Source organism: Macaca fascicularis, chromosome 7 (genome assembly GCF_037993035.2).
Source record: "Macaca fascicularis isolate 582-1 chromosome 7, T2T-MFA8v1.1".
Taxonomy (NCBI): domain Eukaryota; kingdom Metazoa; phylum Chordata; class Mammalia; order Primates; family Cercopithecidae; genus Macaca; species Macaca fascicularis.
This window is the reverse complement of record NC_088381.1, coordinates 138,059,111-138,079,150: the sequence shown is the minus strand read 5'-3', so window position 1 is coordinate 138,079,150 and position 20,040 is coordinate 138,059,111. Positions and strand designations below refer to the sequence as shown.

The following is a 20,040-nucleotide window of genomic DNA, read 5'->3' as shown; positions in this document are numbered from 1 at the left end:
AGAGGATTTAGTGATTAGATAAGGGAGAGAAGAGAGATGAAGCCTTGCAGACTAACACCTGCTTTCTAGCATGAGTAACTGGGTGGCTGAAAATGCTATTTTCTGAGCTGGGAAACAGGAGAAAAAGGAGCATATATGGGGGATGAAGACTTTGAATCTTTAAGGTGCTGTACAAATCCAAATCGGCTTTCCTTTATTACCAAGGGTACCCTACACAGTTGTAGCAGAGGGAGAAAGATCCCCCCCGCTTTTTTAGCTATTGTATGGCTATTTTCATTCTCATTCCACCCAAATGAGGCAGTGAGTGGTAAGATGAGTATGTAATAGTTTCAACTGCATTTCTTCCCATTCTTCTGAGCTCAAACTCACCTTTTAGTGGTGTGAGGCCAGTAGATGAGGCTACATATCACCCCCAAAATCTTGTCTCCAGTTTAACAAAACTTATTTTATTAATAATGATTTTTACCACTTGTTCCTTTTCATGTTTGGGTTTGAAATTTGAGTGAAATTTGAATGATCATCTTCCTGTTACTGCCTGCTTAAACTGCTCATAAGCAGGTTTTACTGGAGGGCTCAGAGCTGCTGTGAACTTGGTCTTGGGCACACCTTACAGGGCCTCTGTTTGGCTATGGGTGGGTGGCATTCACTATGAATCAACTCTTTAGATTTCCCAAGCTATCTCAGAATTATAGCTTGCCTCCAGAAGTCTTGCATTCGGAGAGGAAGTTTCTTTCCAAGAGAGTTCAGTTATATGCAGAGCAAGGTTTTCAATTTTTCGGGGACTAGTCCATGAAAATTCAATTCAATATACTCTTGCAAACCTATGTTATCCAAGATTCTTGAGTATAATGACAACAGGGTAAGGAAGTCCGAACACCTCAGAAACAGTATAGATGGGGATGAAGATTCAGGTTATACATTGCCTATTTTAAGTTGCTTCTTGATAACTCTCACAGGTAATAGAGGTTTGGGAGACAGGACTTGAAGGATATTGCTGCATTTCCATCCCCAATATTCCCAGCTATTTCAAGCCATTTTTCAATGGAGTCTCCACCAGATGGTTTGGAGGACAGAGCAGTTATTTGTGCCTCCCATTGACATCTATTTTTCCAAGTGAGAGACTGCCCCATATGTTAGTGCAATATGTCACTGGAGGTGAAGCATCAGTTGTATTGGTGGGAAACTGCCGTTTGCTGTCCCTTTTTTCCTCATGCCTTTTCCTGCCTCTCTGATCTTTTCTAGGTCTCTGGCCTATCAGGAGGACGATTGGTGCTGCAATAGAAGCCAGTGGCTAAGTCTCGTGTATGGCGTGGTTAAGGTTGCAGCCTCTCACCTCTGCCTTCCTCCATTTTGGCCTGGTTACCTTTGTACTCTTCTTGAATGGTCTTCGAGCAGAGGCTGGTGGCTCAGGGGATGTGCCAAGCACAGGGCAGAACAATGAGTCCTGTTCAGGGTCATCGGACTGCAAGGAGGGTGTCATCCTGCCAATCTGGTACCCGGAAAACCCTTCCCTTGGGGACAAGATTGCCAGGGTCATTGTCTATTTTGTGGCCCTGATATACATGTTCCTGGGGGTGTCCATCATTGCTGACCGCTTCATGGCATCTATTGAAGTCATCACCTCTCAAGAGAGAGAGGTGACAATTAAAAAACCCAATGGAGAAACCAGCACAACCACTATTCGGGTCTGGAATGAAACTGTCTCCAACCTGACCCTTATGGCCCTGGGTTCCTCTGCTCCTGAGATACTCCTCTCTTTAATTGAGGTGTGTGGTCATGGGTTCATTGCTGGTGATCTGGGACCTTCTACCATTGTAGGGAGTGCAGCCTTCAACATGTTCATCATCATTGGCATCTGTGTCTACGTGATCCCAGACGGAGAGACTCGCAAGATCAAGCACCTACGAGTCTTCTTCATCACTGCAGCTTGGAGTATCTTTGCCTACATCTGGCTCTATATGATTCTGGCAGTCTTCTCCCCTGGTGTGGTCCAGGTTTGGGAGGGCCTCCTCACTCTTTTCTTCTTTCCAGTGTGTGTCCTTCTGGCCTGGGTGGCAGATAAACGACTGCTCTTCTACAAATACATGCACAAAAAGTACCGCACAGATAAACACCGAGGAATTATCATAGAGACAGAGGGTGACCACCCTAAGGGCATTGAGATGGATGGGAAAATGATGAATTCCCATTTTCTAGATGGGAACCTGGTGCCCCTGGAAGGGAAGGAAGTGGATGAGTCCCGCAGAGAGATGATCCGGATTCTCAAGGATCTGAAGCAAAAACACCCAGAGAAGGACTTAGATCAGCTGGTGGAGATGGCCAATTACTATGCTCTTTCCCACCAACAGAAGAGCCGTGCCTTCTACCGGATCCAAGCCACCCGTATGATGACTGGTGCAGGCAATATCCTGAAGAAACATGCAGCAGAACAAGCCAAGAAGGCCTCCAGCATGAGCGAGGTGCATACCGATGAGCCTGAGGACTTTATTTCCAAGGTCTTCTTTGACCCGTGTTCTTACCAGTGCCTGGAGAACTGTGGGGCTGTACTCCTGACAGTCGTGAGGAAAGGGGGAGACATGTCAAAGACCATGTATGTGGACTACAAAACAGAGGATGGTTCTGCCAATGCAGGGGCTGACTATGAGTTCACAGAGGGCACGGTGGTTCTGAAGCCAGGAGAGACCCAGAAGGAGTTCTCTGTAGGCATTATTGATGATGACATTTTTGAGGAGGATGAACACTTCTTTGTAAGGTTGAGCAATGTCCGCATAGAGGAGGAGCAGCCAGAGGAGGGGATGCCTCCAGCAATATTCAACAGTCTTCCCTTGCCTCGGGCTGTCCTAGCCTCCCCTTGTGTGGCCACAGTTACCATCTTGGATGATGACCATGCAGGCATCTTCACTTTTGAATGTGATACTATTCATGTCAGTGAGAGTATTGGTGTTATGGAAGTCAAGGTTCTGCGGACATCAGGTGCCCGGGGTACAGTCATCGTCCCCTTTAGGACAGTAGAAGGGACAGCCAAGGGTGGCGGTGAGGACTTTGAAGACACATATGGGGAGTTGGAATTCAAGAATGATGAAACTGTGTAAGTAACCTTCCTGTATTCTGCCCCTCCCCGACCCCATCTTTTGCCATCTCTTTCTGTCCTTCTGTACTGCACTTTACAACGTTTCCTTGTGTTTGTGTTAATGTCAAACTTTGGTTCCATCACAGGTATGCAGGATCAGCAGACACCACTGGACAGGTTCTGCTTCCAAACTCTTCTTCAGTTTTCTCACTTTAAATTGTTTCTGGGCAAGGAATCCTGTGACAAGAGCTAAGGACACAGAACATTTTGTTCTCTGAAACACAAAATGATGGCTGGTGGAGCTGTGGGATGACAGAAGTTTCATGATATCAGATTTTGGAAATTCTTGTGACTAAGAAAGACTAGAGAACTGCTTGGGCCTCTTCTTCCTCCCTTCCTCATATGAAGGGTGTCTATGAGCTTTGAAACCAATCCTTTCCATTCTGGGCAGCAATAGCCCAATCAGAACATTCTCAAGAAAACAACTGGCATTGGCTTTGTTCCCTGGTACTATATTGCCAGTCTCACTGTATAACCAGATTCCAGGCACATCTTTAATTTTGAAATTGCAAAATTGATAGAAATTTGGCGATCTTTTAAAATGCCCATAGACTATTTTATGGTGTGAGGCTTGCCCAGGTTTGTTGAATTGAGTCAGTATGGCTTGGATACTGGAAAGTATCTTGGAGAAGCAGAGCTCCCAGGGCAGTGACCACTTGTCTTTAGTCACAGGTCTAAGCTCCAAAATCTGGTGAAGCAGTGAAGGAGAAACATCCTAGGAATTGTGGGAGAAAATATATCTTCTGTGTGGTCATCTCTTTTCACAGTCTAGGACTCTCCTGAAATACCTCTTCTTGGGTTACTGCCCTGTTCTGCCCTTCAGAAACTGGGTGTTACACTTCTGTCACCTCTATTACCCTAAGGCCTCTGCCCATTGAACCCTCTTGCAAATTGGATATTCTGTCGTTTTTTCAGTTGGATAGCTTTAAAAGGGAAAGCAGAATGACTTTTCTCAGGATTTGTAGCTTATGAGAAAGTAGACTTTCCAGGGTGGCCTAGAAGGGTGGAGATGAGAAACAGAACTGCCTCTGAATGACTGCACATATCCACAAGTAGGAGATGGTGTGAAGAGTAAAAGGAGCATATAGGAAGTTGTGGTGGGGGGTGTCCAATGTTTCAAGAACCTGCTCATTATACCTTCAGTGGGAAATGAAGCCTTATAACCTCCAGAAGAGGAGGAGGAAGGAACTCATGGAAAAGTGGGAAGCCATAGAAGCTAGGGAGAAGTGTCCTAGGAGTGCTTCTGCCCAGGTCCAGCTATGAGACAGAGCTCAAAAAGAGCTGGGCACTGCTGACGACAGAGCTGAGTGACCCGGGGGACCCTGCCCCTGTTCTTACTCAATCCCTTCCTAATAATGTGACTTGGGGCAGGTCATTTAGTGGGTCTGGAACTAAACTTTCTCATATGCAAACTGGGAATAACAATACTTTCCTTGCCTGGAGGCAAGGTCAGTCCTTTTTGCAGTTCCTTCCAGCTCTAAGATTTTCTGAACCATAGACATAAGCACTCAGCGTAGGTCATATTTGCACTCGCCAAGAATGTATCAGGGGATATTGTCTCTTGAAGGGAAATGGCCATTGACAAATTGATTTATTAGAGCTCTGTTTAGTCATTTTGCTGGGAAGGATAATCATTTGTTAATGTAAGTAGAAACCTGTGCCTTCCGGAGAATACTATCCATTTATATGTACTCTGGGGAGAGTGTTTATACATACAAGTGAAGGACAGGGCTTCACTGGGAAAACAAACTCCATAGAATTTCACACAATTATGGCGATGTCAGTGTGGAAGAAGATATGGTAAGGCATTAAATGACATTAAGACCACAAAATTTGCCATAATTTGACAGACTTGTGGTTCTTCTGATTCAGAACTCTTTCTACCCATGACACGGATAGGTCGTTTTTCAGAGATCAGAGGCTTAATTCATTCTATTAATTTCTTCATTCGATTAATAATCAATTATGCACCTAGGATCTCTGAATATGACTAAACCTTCCTCAACCTCATTTGCATTTTCAGTTTGTGTAATATCTTGGTGTAAACGAGCCTTGCAAATTACCACTTCTGGGTGATACTCGCTCTAAAGGTATGTCAACCTCCAAAAGTTTGAGATTCTGGTCTAGATATTCTAGGGTTTGGTGAACAAATCTATGTTCGCATCCATCCCTTTTCATATATTTTTTACACTTCATTCATTGCAGAATAATGAGTCCAAAACCTGCTCATCTGTTCTCACATGGCACCCCATTCTTGATACTTTAAATTGCAATTTTACAACTAGAGGTAGTATTCTGGAGCAGAAAAATCGTGGGCTGTAAGTACTCTGGGTTAGGATTCTGGCTCCACTACTGATTTAACAATGTAGTTTGGGAAAATTTTATTAACCGATGAAATTATTTCCTCTTTGGCAAAATGGGGACAATAATATCTCTCTTGCAGGGCCATTAAGATGATTCAAGGCATTGTATGCAGTGTACCTGGTACATGGTATATGCTCAGGAAACAAGACTCTTCATAGTAATATTGATAAATTAACAATACTCTTCAGAAGACACTGCTGAGTTGTTTAGGTTACTTGGCTCTTTGTATGACCCTAAGTTATGAGCATGCCAGTTTGGGGTTACTATGAAGAGTACTTACCTAAACTCATAAAATATCAGAGCTAGAAAGGACCTTAGAATATCTTCTGCAGTCATGCTTCTTAAATTTCAATGTGTTGCTCAATCATCCAGGGATCTCACTGAAGGGCAGATTAGGATCCAGGTCTAGGGGAGGGATTGAGATGCCGCATTTCTAACAAGCTCTGGATGCTGCTGGCCCTTTCACCCCAACTTGGAGGTGAAAGATTCTAAAGCTCTTGACCAAATCAGGAGACCCAGCAAAGAGGTGGTTTTTCAAACAACTTGCTTAATTGAATAATGATTGTTTGCTCTTTAATTCCAACTTTCAATCCCAACTTAGCAAGAACTCAGAGGCTGTGCTAATTGCCATACCAGTCTGGGAACCAAAACGGACACCTTCAGGGTACTGGACAAAATTGTGTGATACTTGGAACATCTGCTTTCCAGTCTCTCCCCCTTGTGTAACTTTATTTGCCTATCAAGCCTGGTAGTATTGAAAATCTGCCTTCACTATACTCCCCTAAATATAATCAAGTTGAGGCCAGGCCTGTGCTCTATCAATAATATAGGATCCACGAATTCACATGTCTGGTTGTATGCTTTACTTCTTCAAAGGTGCTTTTAGCAGCATGGAAGAATAGAAAAGCACGAGTTTTGGAATATGAAAGCAGATGTGGATCCATCACCTACCAGTAACTTTTAACAAGTCACATCACTTTTCTGAGTACCAGGTTTTTGTTGGACAACAGAAATAATGTCCTCTATTCTTCAAGGGAATACTAAATATAAATATGAAAAAAATGTACAGTGCCTTCTCATAGACAGTGCTCAGTCATTCAACAGACATTTGTTAAATATTTGCTATGTACTAGGTACCTTACTAGGCACTGGGGTTAAATAAGTGAATAAGACAAACTGACATTTCAGCTCTCAAGGACCTTATTGTCAAGTGGAGAGGATAAAAGAGTACAGGCGAATCAGGGAACACGGGAGAAGTGGTATGGCTGAGATGGATTGAATAAAGGAGCAGTGAGAGCTCCCTGCAATGTGTGTGGTACCACTGAAGTTTCTAAATTAACCTTCACTAAGGACGTAGTAGTGACAGAGGTGAAGTGGGGATAGGTACGTGATTAATTTACGTCCATATTACAATAAACCCTTAACATTTGAGAGGGACATTATTGACGTCTTCATGATCCAGAAGAATCCTCACCTTTGCAATCATCACTATAGTCACATCTTGAGCATTATGGCCTTTAAGACTGTAGCATACAATGACAAAACCTCACAGAGGTATGGGTTCTGCCTGCACACTAATTTCACTCATTAAACAAGTGAATGGCTCCTATATCCCAGGCTCTCAGCACGCCTTTGCAAAATAACAGATTATTGCAGCTCTTGGACCTTTGAGGTCTCTGGGAATAGTCAAAGCCACAGATGTCAAATATGTAAATGCCAAGATCTATTATAATTAAATAGCACAGGCCTCCTTCAGAGAAAAAGAGAATATTGGCTATGCTGCACATTCTCCAACCAAATCGGAATGTTAAAGCTTGAAGGTATCGGCCGGGCGCGGTGGCTCAAGCCTGTAATCCCAGCACTTTGGGAGGCCGAGACGGGCGGATCACGAGGTCAGGAGATCGAGACCATCCTGGCTAACCTGGTGAAACCCCATCTCTACTAAAAAATACAAAAAACTAGCCGGGCGAGGTGGCGGGCGCCTGTAGTCCCAGCTACTCGGGAGGCTGAGGCAGGAGAATGGCGTGAACCCGGGAGGCGGAGCTTGCAGTGAGCTGAGATCTGGCCACTGCACTCCAACCTGGGGGACAGAGCGAGACTCCGTCTCAAAAAAAAAAAAAAAAAAAAAAAAAAAAAAAGCTTGAAGGTATCTGACCTCCCATTTTTTAAATTATGAAGATGAAATTCAGAAAGGGAAAGTAACTTATCCAAGATCACATGGCTAGCTATGATAGGAAGTTAGAGTTGGAAAGGACATGGAAAGAGAGGGTTGGAAAGGACTTTAGAAGCTGCAAATTGAATGTTCTCTCCACCCTTTCCCATCTTAGCCTTCTCCATTTTATTTTTATCCATAAATAAAATGCTAACTTCTAAAGTAATATGGCAATTCTTAGGTAAAAGATGCTCTGGAAGTATGAGTCCGGGTGTATTATGTGACTAATGTCTTAACTAAGAATAATAATATATTATGGACTATTTTTAATCTCTTGCTTCACCTTGAACTGTTCAGGAAGGAAAATATTGAGCCCACGGAAATTTTTTTAAATGTCTTTCTCTACCTGAATTGAGAAAAGGTGACAGGCATAGTTGGAACATCTTTTAGGCAGTGCTGGTGAACTTCAGGCTAGGCCTTGTTCCATGAACTAATAAAAAATTTTCAAAATAATGCAGACCATTCCCTTCCAGGAATGCTTTCTCTGTAATGTCTTAACCCCAAGAAATCTTTCTGTAAAAATCTAAAAAAATCTGGAGTGTTCCAGGATACAATTTGCACATTCTCCAATTTAACTAAAACACAGTCGATTTTTTGTTTCCTTTTTCTTTGGCTTAGCAAGGTTTTAAGATAGTCTCTTTCTGCCCACAGAGGGAGATGATTTGCCTCTAGAATACCCTTTCTGTACTTGAGAGAGTCACAGGCTGCAAGCTCATGGAGGATGAGAGTCAAGTAGAGGTGGTGATATCTCTCCCTTAGCCAGCATTCTTCTCTTTCTCTTTCCTTATGCCTTCAGTGCCAGTAGCACAAGCCCTCCTTCTCTTTAGGTAGATAGTCAGTCACTAGAACTGTGGCTTCCTGAAACCCTCAGAGTGGAGCTATGTACTTGGCACAGATTTGTCCTGAAGAAGGGACTCCATTTCTGAGCCAGTTGTTGAATGGGGATACTTAGCAGTACAGTGAGGCACTTCCAGTAGGATTGTTCAACCACAATTGCCCACTTTCCAGGCCCAAAGGAATAATTGAAGGCTATGTAGACTTTTTAGCAGAAGCTTTGGTTATTGTGTCCCAAAGGGCCCCAGGTCCTGAAGAAATGTCTTTTTTTTTTTTTTTTTTTTTTTTTTTTTTTGTCTCTTTTCTTCTTAATTACTGAGACTGTCAAAGAATGTGTCAAAGCATGACATATTCCAACTCCAGGATCCAGAGAGCACCCCAAGTTCTGTGGAGACCCTGTCATGTCTGCAAAACTCTCCAGGAAGTCCAGAGCCCTCATGGTTAGTTTGTTTTAGGGACTAGGCATGCGGTATCCCCTGGCAACACTGGATCAGCAATTCTCCTTCTACCGAAGTCAGTCCCACGCCATGTGCAGCAGCGTATCCAGTGCCCCTGCCCTGGTCTGCTCATGTTGGTTTTCTCTCCAGAATAATAATTCCTCAATTTCCACATGAGATTGATTCCAGAACTACTCTGAGGATACCAAAATCCTCAGATACTCAAGTACCTGGTATAAAATGGCATAGTATTTGGCATATGACCTAGGCATATTCTCTCCCATATACTTTATTTACTTATTTATTTATTTATTTATTTTGAGACGGAATTTCATTCTGTCGCCCAGGCTGTCCCTCGCCCATTACAACCTCTGCCTCCTGGGTTCAAGCAGTTCTCCTGCCTCAGCCTCCCAAGTAGCTGGGACTACAGGCGTGCGCCACCACGCCTGGCTACTTTTTGTATTTTTAGTAGAGACAGGGTTTTACCATGTTGGCCAGGCCGGTCTCAAACACCTGACCTCAAGTGATCCACCCACCTCAGCCTCCCAAAAAGCTGGGATTACAGGCGTGAGTTACCACGTCCGGCCCCCCATATACTTTAAATCATCTCTAGATTACTCATAATATCTAATTCAATGTAAATTTTATAGAAATAGTTGTTTTAATGTATTGCTTTTTTAATTTGTATTGTTTTTTATTGTTGTATTATCCTTTTTTATATTTTATTTTTTCAAACATTTTCTACCTGTGGCACCCACAGTTGGTTGGTGGAACCTGTGGTTGGTGGAGCCCATGGATGCGAAGGGCTGATAGTATGAGAAAACTCAGAGGTGCAGAGTTGGAGATCCCATTGGGGAGAATGTCAGTGTGGGTTAAAAAAGACACACTGTGGTTGGAGATGATCACGTGAATGGCCACTTCAAAAATGAATGGATCTCATCCTCAAAGCAGGCTCTGCTGGGCACTGCTTGGGAAGGTGCTAATTGGGGCTTCAGGCAACAATAATAAGGGGATGCAGGTGGGGATCCTGCCATGGACATAGCTTACTTTCTCTGGACTCTTCTGGGTCTTAAGGCCGGTTTCCTCATCCACTCAAAAGAATGACAGCAAGGTGAGCAAAGCAAGGCAGGTAAATGAGGAGGACTCTTCCCTGGTTGTCCAACTTTTCATCAACTTCCCAAAGGTATTTGGATGGGCTCATTCAAATACCTTTGAATAAGCACTCATTCCTTCTCCACCCTTTAGCTAGGCCCTGTCAACTCCACGAGGAAGGTAGAAGAGGTCAGAGCTGTGGTCTTTCGCTTATTCAAGATGTTTCCTTAGTGTTTTGTGTTTGGGTTTTGGGTTTTTTTGTTTTGTTTTGTTTTGAGACAGAGTCTTGCTCTGTTGCCCAGGCTGGAGTGAAGTGGCGTGATCTGGGCTCACTGCAACTTCTGCTCCCGGGTTCAAGTGATTCTAGTGCCTCAGCTTCCTGCATAGCGGGGACTACAGGCACATGCTACCACGCCTGGCTAATTTTTGTGTTTTTAGTAGAGACGGGGTTTTGCCATGTTGGTCAGGCTGATCTCAAACTCCTGACCTCAGGTGATCCAGCCACCTTGGCCTCCAAAAGTGCTGGGATTACGGGCATGAACCACTGCACCTGGCCCCTTATTGTTGGTTTTTAAAAGAGAAACTAAGCTGTGCTTCCAGAACCCAGTTTGAAAGTTTGAAGAACTGGCATAGAGCCAGTGATATATAATTGTTAGTTGAAGAAAGAGAGCTCCTTGATCTACAAATAGAGCATGGCCCCATATTTAAATTCTGCACATTCTAGAATCATTTTGCAAGAATCAAATGCTCTGAGGAGTTTGCTAAATAACCATGGAAGAAAGTACTAGACAAATATTTTCAGATGGCATGCTAGTTATCATTCACAGGAATTATATTTCCACTCCTACCACTTACTGGGGACCCAAGTAAGAAATTACCTGGATAAGCAAAGGAGAATTTAAAGTTGAATGTGGTGGAACTCACTTATTATGGAAAGATGTGTTTTTCTGAAAACTAGATATGTGTGTATATTTAAGTTCAGCTGTCGTTTTGGAACCACCCTTACTCTTCCTAGCTAAGGATTAGCATGCATAGGTGCAACTTGACTAACCCTGCCTGGACTCAATTCAGTTACCTTTTGATGGGTAGGGTTCATGAAGAAGCAGTTATTTGCATAGTGTATAGAAAACACTCTATTGTAGGTTCTTTAGTTGGTACTTTCAAAATAAGTGACATCCAGATAGTAACTTAATATTCCAAATATGGCTGCAAAACAAATTGTAGATTATGGATAACTACTACTGCCATCTCTCCATACCAATCCATCTTTTGCCAGGTTGTTTGGTCTTGATTTGTCAACCTTTTAGATTTCTCTCCGTGTTTTCCACATGACCTTCACCGATCCCTCTTCCATCTCCAAATGTCTTTCTGAGTTGTGGGGATGCAGATGTATTCTGTCACCATCACAAGGGCTAACTGTGCCCTGGCTGCAGATCTTCATTTATGTTCACATTATTTCTGTTCTTGCACCCTACTTCATGTTTGTACACTGTTTTCTTACATTTGCTGTCTCTTCTAAACATTCTCTGCTGCATCTGTTTTTTCTCTAGCTGTCTGTGCTCTAGGTGCTGCAGAGGCTAGTGCTGGGTTTCCTTTCATTCCTCCTTGCACTCAGCGCCTCCCTTCTCAATTCCTTTTTGCCATGTCTCCTCTTTAAATCTTAACCTACTCCGAATAGTCTTGTCCTTCACTCTGTTGGCATCTGTACTTGGGTTGCTTTCAGTCTATTCTCTGATCTATGATTTCTTTGCGTGATCAAGAAAGTGCCATGAAAGGATCCCTTAAGAAAGCCTGTCATTTGGCCAGAACGAACTAGCTTCATGATAGCACCAGGAAGACTGATATCTCCCAAGAAACAAACCACTCATGGTGGTGCTCTTTTTGCCTTCACTGTGAAGTGTTTGTCTGCCTGTACGTGAAGATGAGAGGGTTTAATTGTAAGGATGCAGCACAGACTGGGGCTGGTATCAGAAAACCATCAGGGACTGAGGTCGCTCAAGGGATCGCTTTCTCTCTCTGATGCTCTCCCTCCTGGGTGACATGCTTTCTGTCCCCTGGCACCTCTGCTTCTCTCTGTGGGCTTCTTCTTTATTATTTGCAGCTTGCAGTGGTACCTCGAAGTCCTAGCTCATGGCTCCTCTCTGCATATATGCTTTCTGTTCCTACCCACAAAGCTTTTTCTATTCTTCTAGTTTAAATTTTCAAGAGAAGACGTCTAATTTTTTTAACCTGGTCATGTCAGAGACCACTGACCACATATGAGTTGGTTGTCCTGTGTCAAGCACCTTTTTCCCCTCCCCTATCTAGTCTGTCATAAATGAATGATGGAGTGGGAAATTGAAGTTGCCATGGGAATTCCATGATAAGTTATCTAAACAGTTTTATCTATAAGTGGTAGACAGTGTCACTTAGAAGGGAGTCCCAGGTGAGACAGGCACCTGTCAACTCCAAACGGGCACACGTTCTAAGGTCTGCAACACCCCAGAGAGACCACTGATTTTATAGTGGCCTGTACTGGGGCAGTAGCCTGGAGAACAGGAGAAATAGCCACTTCAGAAGCCCCCAGCCCAAATGCATCAAGCTGACTATAGACTCTGCAGCCAAGATTCAGCTGGCTTCTGCTCACATCAACAGAAAACATTCTTAGTGAATGATGCTCAGTGACACGTATCTCAAGGCTGCCAGGGTCATCTCTCCCCATTTACTTTTTTCTGGTCTGTCCTCTCCAGGATACTAGCGTCAGAAGATAATCTTCCGTCATTTTCAGGTACACTATTTGGGTACTGAGTCACTTCCAAAGCCTCTTCCTGGGTTTGGATTTCCAGACCAGCCTGTGCTATAAAGCAAGACAGAAAGCTTCCCTGCCACTCATGCCTGCCAGGGATAGAATGACAACACTCCCGAGGCTCTCCCTCCCCACCCCTCCCCTGCTGGCAGCTGATCTGCTGGACTCAGCTGGAGTCAGCAGGCACCCCCTCTTTATCCTGGGAGCTGCAAACTTGATGCCTTTCCAGGAAATCCCCAGAAGCTGGAGTATCCTCATCTACAGGTGGCACAGTGTATGGCTCTGTTGGGTGTCCATGTTCCAGTGCATAGGACTGGGGTGGAAAATAGGGACCCTCCTTTTGTGTCAGTTCCACTCAATGAGTAGTGGCCGTCCCGGGGTCCATCTTGGAAAGGACTTGTGAGGCTGTATCTGGGCTCAGCTGTAGATGTGAGAAGAAAAGGCCAAATATCTGCCAATCCTAGTCCTGGGATTTGAGATAGAAAGAACTGCATGGAGTGAAGAAACTAGGAGTCTCCATTTCACTGAGCTGCATAAGAATGAAATTATTGTCACTATTTCTTCAATACTGGGCCAATCCTAACGAGAAAACCCTTCCTGAGTCTCTCTTTTCTTTATCTTACATGTAACACAAAAGCTTTTTCTATTCCCTGGATGAACCCACAGGGACAGAAATTCTTGTTGGACACATGAAGCAGATCATTTCTTTATCAGACTAGAATCTTCCAGAAGTGCTGCTAACCTAGTGAGTTTTATACTCTAGACAGGTGGTTCTCAAGCCAGCTCCCCACCACAGGCCATTTTCATGGTCTACCCCTCCCCGTAGAACCCGTGTTTTAGATTATTGGCTGATAATTGGATTTCAATTTTTTTCTCATAAAATACAACAAAAGATAGCTAGTGATATTATGATGAGCTAATGTAATTATAACCAAAGCAGAGAGAAACAACATTTTAATTAACCTGTGTGGACTGTTGGAAGAATATAGGCTTTCTATTTTGGGGGTTGAGTAGAGAGAAGGATGAACACAGTCAAGGGCCGACTGTCAGACGACACTTAACTGATGTAAAATGCTTTGAAAATATTGGGCACTCATTGTTTAAAGTTGTTTTTGATGATGGTAACTCTGTAGGGAGATCAGAACATTCTGGAAAGAATGGGCACAGCCTTGGTTACCTGGGCCTTACCACTGTTATTCAGGCCTCTGAGAAAGCTTACTATTGTTGTTGCTATGTTTCTTACATAATAAAACTTCTAATATTTGTATGAAAACATAGAATTCCATCTTTAAAGATATAAGGATTTTGTCATACCATTAGGATTACTATGATCACTTGATTCCAAGTCTAAAATATTAAGCAATTTACCTAAGAACACAGAGTTTTAAGGGTAAGTATCAAAACCTTGATCTTCTAATACCACATATTCTCACTTATATGTGGGAGCTAAAAATACTGAGCTCAAAAAGGTAGAGAGTAGAATTGTAGTTATTAGAGGATGGGAAAGAGGACACGGAGAGGTTGGCTAATGGACACAATGTGAAGTTATGTAAGAGGAATAAGTTCTAGTGTTTTGTAGCATCATAGGGTGAATATCGTTAACAGTAATTTAGTGTATATTCAAAACAAACTAGAAGACAGGATTCTGATTGTTCACGAAGAAATGATAAATATTCAGCTGGACGTGGTTGATCATGCCTGTAATCCCAGCACTTTGGGAGGCCGAGGTGGATGGATCACCTGAGGTCAGGAGTTTGAGATCAGCCTGGCCAACATGGTGAAACCCTGTCTCTACTAAAAACACAAAAAATTAGTGGGGCATGGTGGCGCACACCTGTAGTCCTACCTACTTAAGGGGCTGAGGCAGGAGAATCGCTTGAACCCAGGAGGCAGGGGTTGCAGTGAGCCGAGATTGCACCACTGCGCTTCAGCCTGGGCAACAGAGTGACACTCCGTCTCAAAAAAAAGAAAAAAGAAATGATAAATATTTAAGGTGATAGATATGCTAATCACCCTGATTTGATCATTATACTTTGTACACATATGTCAAAATATCACTCTGTATCCATACATATGTATAATTATTATGTGTCGACTACAAATAAAAGGAAAAAAATCATTTCAGTGTATTTACAAAACATAAATTATTATATAAAACCATTATTAATAATGTTTTAAATTATATCTAAGGGTGTGATAAAATTAGAGTATAAGATTATGCTTGAAAAAGTGCAATAAGAAGTAATATGTACAGTTGAGAAAAAGTGCAAAGACCTGAGTCCTAAGCAGACTACAACTTTCCTACTTCATGGCGCTTCTCTGGCCTTTTGCTTTGAAAGATTTTGCACCCAGCATGGCAAGTGGTTAGGAGAGGCAGCCATTCTCACATGTGCGATGGCTTCGGGAGCCATATATATTGTTCAGCTGGGTGTGGACTGGAAAGGCTGCATGTTGTATTAATGCATTGTTAAGAACCTCTAAGAGTGATTTCTTTTGGGACGTGGGACTGATGGTCCAGATGGTGGAAAGACAACTTTTAATCTTTTATTTTATACATTGTGCTCTTTTAAATTTTTAACGAGAGCATGCATTTCTTTAATAATAAAAATGCAAAAAAAAATTAGCCCTAGATCTTCTGATTTTAACCTGCATATTCTCTCTATTGTGTTACATATTTTAGCATGAGAATAAAGTTATGAAGCTGAAAGTAGCAGGCTTCCTTTCCCTCATATGGAGGAAGCTAACAATGCATTCTACATTTCTCCCTTAAGGAGTTGGCTTCTTTCCTTTTTTTTTTTTTTTTTTTTTGAGACGGAGTCTGGCTCTGTCGCCCAGGCTGGAGTGCAGTGGCTGGATCTCAGCTCACTGCAAGCTCCGCCTCCCGGGTTTGCGCCATTCTCCTGCCTCAGCCTCCCGAGTAGCTGGGACTACAGGCGCCCGCCATCTCGCCCGGCTATTTTTTTGTATTTTTTAGTAGAGACGGGGTTTCACCGTGTTAGCCAGGATGGTCTCGATCTCCTGACCTCGTGATCCGCCCGTCTCGGCCTCCCAAAGTGCTGGGATTACAGGCTTGAGCCACCGCGCCCGGCCCGGCTTCTTTCCTTTTAACACAGGGGCAACTGGGCCCAGGGAGTTTAGCAAGGGCCAAATAAAGTCCTTAATGCCCAGCTCAGCAATCTGGATTTACCATCCTTGACTGCTGGCTCTGACCCACCCTCACCTGAGCTGGTCTGCAGAGGATTCTTGTTTCTGTCACTTCATCACCAGGAACTACTGACAGATGATGCTTTGGCCTGCTGCCTGGGTAACAGGGCGAGGCTGGCTCAGGACCATGTTTTCAGATCGGGGGGCCTCCTTTGACGCCATGTCCGTGATGTCCGAGGGCAGCCAGGATCAAGGGCTAGACGGGGCAATGATGAGATGAGAGCAGGAGGGGCTGAGCTACAGCCCCAGGAGAGCCTATGCCAGCCCTCCTGACCAAGGAGGCCAGAAACAACAGGAGAGCTGAGGCAGAGGGGTGAGTGTCCATCGCTCAATGTACAATCAGCAGACATTTGGGGAACTCATACTGTGGGCTAAGCACAGGGAAGAAAGGCACAGTCCCTGTCCTCAGGGAGGTCACAGTTGATAGGGAAGACAAGCACATGTGCTAGCTGCTATAGAAGGGGGAACCACTGAGGGCTGTGGCCACACAGAGGCAACACCCCCTTCTTGTTTTTTGTCAGGGATTCAGTTTGGTGTCATTAGAAGTGACTTGCACACCCCCCCTCCTCCACTCAATTCAGAAGGACTTGGTAAGCAGGATGATGAATTGGCTTCAGCTTGTGGGGCACACACAGGCAGAAGTGGAAGGTGGCCTTAGGAGTAAGTATATCCCCATGCAAGCTGTGTCCTTAGACCAGAGCAGCACCTGGTTCTTCCCCATTTCCAGTGAAGGTGCCTCACACACCACAAGGACACAATTTATGCCTGCAGAATGAATGAATGAATGAATGAATGAATGAATGAATGAATGAATGAACGAACGAACGAACGAATGAGTGAATTCCTGGAACCTCTTCTGCTTGTGTGCCACACCAGGTTGCAGCAAGCCTGGGGACACCTGGGACTGGAATGTGGCTCTCAGGCATGAGGACAAGGGAGCACCCACCATTCTGCATTCTTCAGCCTTTCCTCCTCTCCTGTCCCAGCTTCAGCAAGATCCACAGAGCCCTCTGAGCACTGGCAACCCGGAGCCTCTCCACAGCCTGACCCCTGCCCAGGCACCGCTCTTCAGAGGGTGTTTCTGTGCTGCTCAGCTACCTCTGAGCCTGGGCTGCCTTTGATGCTCAGGAGACACCTTGTAATTCAATTAAGCCTTCTCTCCAGGGAGCATGTAATTATGTCCTATCTGGGCCTTGTAATGACAGCCCCCTGCCACTGCACAGGGAGTTGCCCTGCTCAGCTGCCCAGAACCTTTCCCTGGGAGGGAACTAATCTGCTTAGCCCAGACTGGATGCAGTTCTGCACAGCACTTTCCCGAATGCCTCCAAAACGAGTCCTCACTGGCAGAACAGGCCCACTTTGGGAGAACTGAGGGCTCTCTTGGTCCTGCACTGCTCTTTGCCATACAGATCTGTCTGCCCAGGATTGTTCTTGGATGTGTGGGAGGCTGAGAGAGCTCCCTTTTCTTCTCATGGCTAAATCCCTTGGTCTTCCCAGACCTCCTGGGGGTTAGAAGGGAGAGGGAAAAAAAAGACTGAACTTTGTTTTGTTTTGTTTTGTTTTTCATTGTTGTTGTTTGCCGGTTTTCTATGTTGTCTTGCGGGGAGAGGGTGTAAGATTGATTGACAGAGCAGGCACACTTCCCCCACAAATTCATCATTTGAATTTCTCAAGTAAGATGTTCACATTTCTCTGGTAAGATGCTCCGATTTCTCTGGTTAAGATTTCTCTGATAAGATGCTCATGGATTGGTGGAGGTGTGGGGGCGTGTGGGAAGTGTGCCTGCTCTGTCTGAGCTTTGGGGAAAGTTGCCTTAATTCTCTGCATGACTTTCTTTGCTCCTTTGGGCTTCCTTTCTGTGCAATGTAGTCTGACATGGACACTGCTCAGGGAGGTTGCTGCCCACTCCCCACACCACTGGAAACCAGTAACCCAGGTTTACTTGAGCCCTCCTTTTGAGGAACCCAAATTCTTTCCTTTCCTTGATGTGAGATCTGCCCAAAATGCCATTGGCAAGCTGTACTGGGTTGAATAGTGTCCTTCCTCCTCCCAAATGTATGTCTACTCCAAACCACAGGAAACGACCTTGTTTGGGAATAGGGCTTTTGCAGGTGTAACTATTAATAGTTATGATGAGGTTATGCTAGATTAGATTGGGCCCTAGATCCTATGACTGGTATCCTTACAAGAAGGCCATGTAATGACACAGACAAAGAATGGAGTGAGGCATCCAAGAAACTCCAAGGATTGCTAGGAAACACCAGAAGCTTGGAGAAAGGCATGGAACAGATTCTCCTCTCGGACCTCTAGAAGGAATCGGTCCTGCTGATACCTGGATTTTGGACTTCTAGCCTCCAGACCTGTCGGGGAGAATACACGTGGTTGTTTTAAGCTACCACGTTTGTGGCAATTTGTCACAGCAGCCACAGGAAACTAACACATACGACCTGCACAATGCCTACTCCAGCCTTCCATAGCAAGTCAAGGGCCTCGCAACTATGTCCAAAGGACTGATAGAAGAGTGACCTCTGTGCTGCTTGTCCCTCGGGATGCTGACCCACAGCTCTCAAGGCAGGAGTAGGCCAGAGTTCATTCAGCAACTTTGTTATATAGGGGCTCCACTTGTAAAGCTTTTGAATTCCTGTTTGCAAGTAGAGGAGGGTTGAAAAATAAATGGCCATGTTCTCTAAGCCACGTACCCAATCTGTTTTTTCACTTTATTACAGCTGTTATAATGGCCTCCTCTTCTATCTTCCAATCTCCTTAGCCCTGGTTCCTTGATAGTTCTTTTTTTTTTTCTGAGGCGGAATCTCACACTGTTGCCTGAGCTAGAGTGCAGTGGCAGGATCTTGGCTCACTGCCACCTCTGCCTCCCAGGTTCAAGCGAGTCTCCTGCCTCAGCCACCTGTGTAGCTGGGATTACAGGTGCCTGCCACCATGCCTGGCCAATTTTTTTGTATTTTTAGTAGAGACGGGGTTTCACCATGTTGGCCAGGCTAGTCTCGAACTCCTGTGACCTCGTGATCCACCCACCTTAGCCTCTCAAGGTGCAGGGATTACAGGCGTGAGCTATCGCACCCGGCCAGATAGTTCTTAAACAACTGCCCAGAGGTTCCAGCCTAGGCAGGAGCAACCATGAACTGCAGTGCTCATTTCTGCTTTTTGACCCTTTCGATGGCTGAACTCTAGGCCATGGAAAACAAGGCCCCACTGTGTAGTTAAGAGTCATTTTGTGACTAGGGAGACAAAAAAGACATGCCTATTCCCCAAATCCCCTTTCCCTCTGGAGTTCCTTGGTGCCTTAAAGCTTGTCCTGAGCTGCAGGTTATCCCGAAATGCAGGCATGTTACCTGGTGTCCTCTGCAAAGAGAGACGGGCCTGGCTGGAGCACAGCTAAAGATATCACGGCCAACCTAAGGGCAGCCAAGGCCATGGCTGTCTGTGACAAGAGGAGAGCAGCAGTGATAAGCAGGTAGGAGGCATTGAGTTAATGTCAGGGAACTGGAAGACAGAAGTTTGCCTCATCATTGCCACAAGAAAATCACCAATAACAGAAGTGTGAAAGCAGCGATATGGGTGGAAGCCCATATACACACAGAGGGTAATAGAGCAGCATGATTAAATATGTGGCCTTGTTATCAGACAAGCTGATTTGGAGTGCCAGCTACTTGTTGGTGACCTGAGCTAGAGAAAGTTATCTAACCTTTCACTTTACTCATTTACATAACATGGCTAATAATAGCACCTACCTTACAGGGTTATTGTGATGATTGAATACAATTATGCAATATAAACCATTTAGCATAGTGCCTAGTCTCAATTCCTCACCAGGGGTATGATGTACTAGCTTTTAGTTAAGTAATTAGTATCCTGGACATGTCACAGCCATTTGAGCTATCTGGGCCAGCGTTTTGCTCAGGTTCCCCCATCAGTAATTGTATTCCCTCCCCAGTACCAGGATTAGCTTTTAGGAAGAAACAGT

General features: G+C 44.4%; 1 protein-coding gene across 23 annotated transcripts in view; it reads left to right on the top strand.

Annotated features, from left to right (window-relative positions):
* The window catches only part of SLC8A3 (solute carrier family 8 member A3), a 142,301-nt gene that overhangs the window by 19,489 nt on the left and 102,772 nt on the right, over nt 1-20,040 (top strand). For 22 of the 23 annotated variants that reach the window (XR_012415907.1, XR_012415908.1, XR_012415906.1 and 19 more), the window contains one exon: nt 1,243-3,088. Coding sequence is in view for 16 of the 23 variants with exons in the window: in XM_073997641.1 (XP_073853742.1) it covers nt 1,305-3,088 (1,784 nt within the window). In the remaining 7 variants the exon portion in view is untranslated. Of the gene's footprint in view, nt 1-1,242; nt 3,089-20,040 lie in introns of those variants that run through there. The other variant, XM_005561641.5, reaches the window with a different exon arrangement.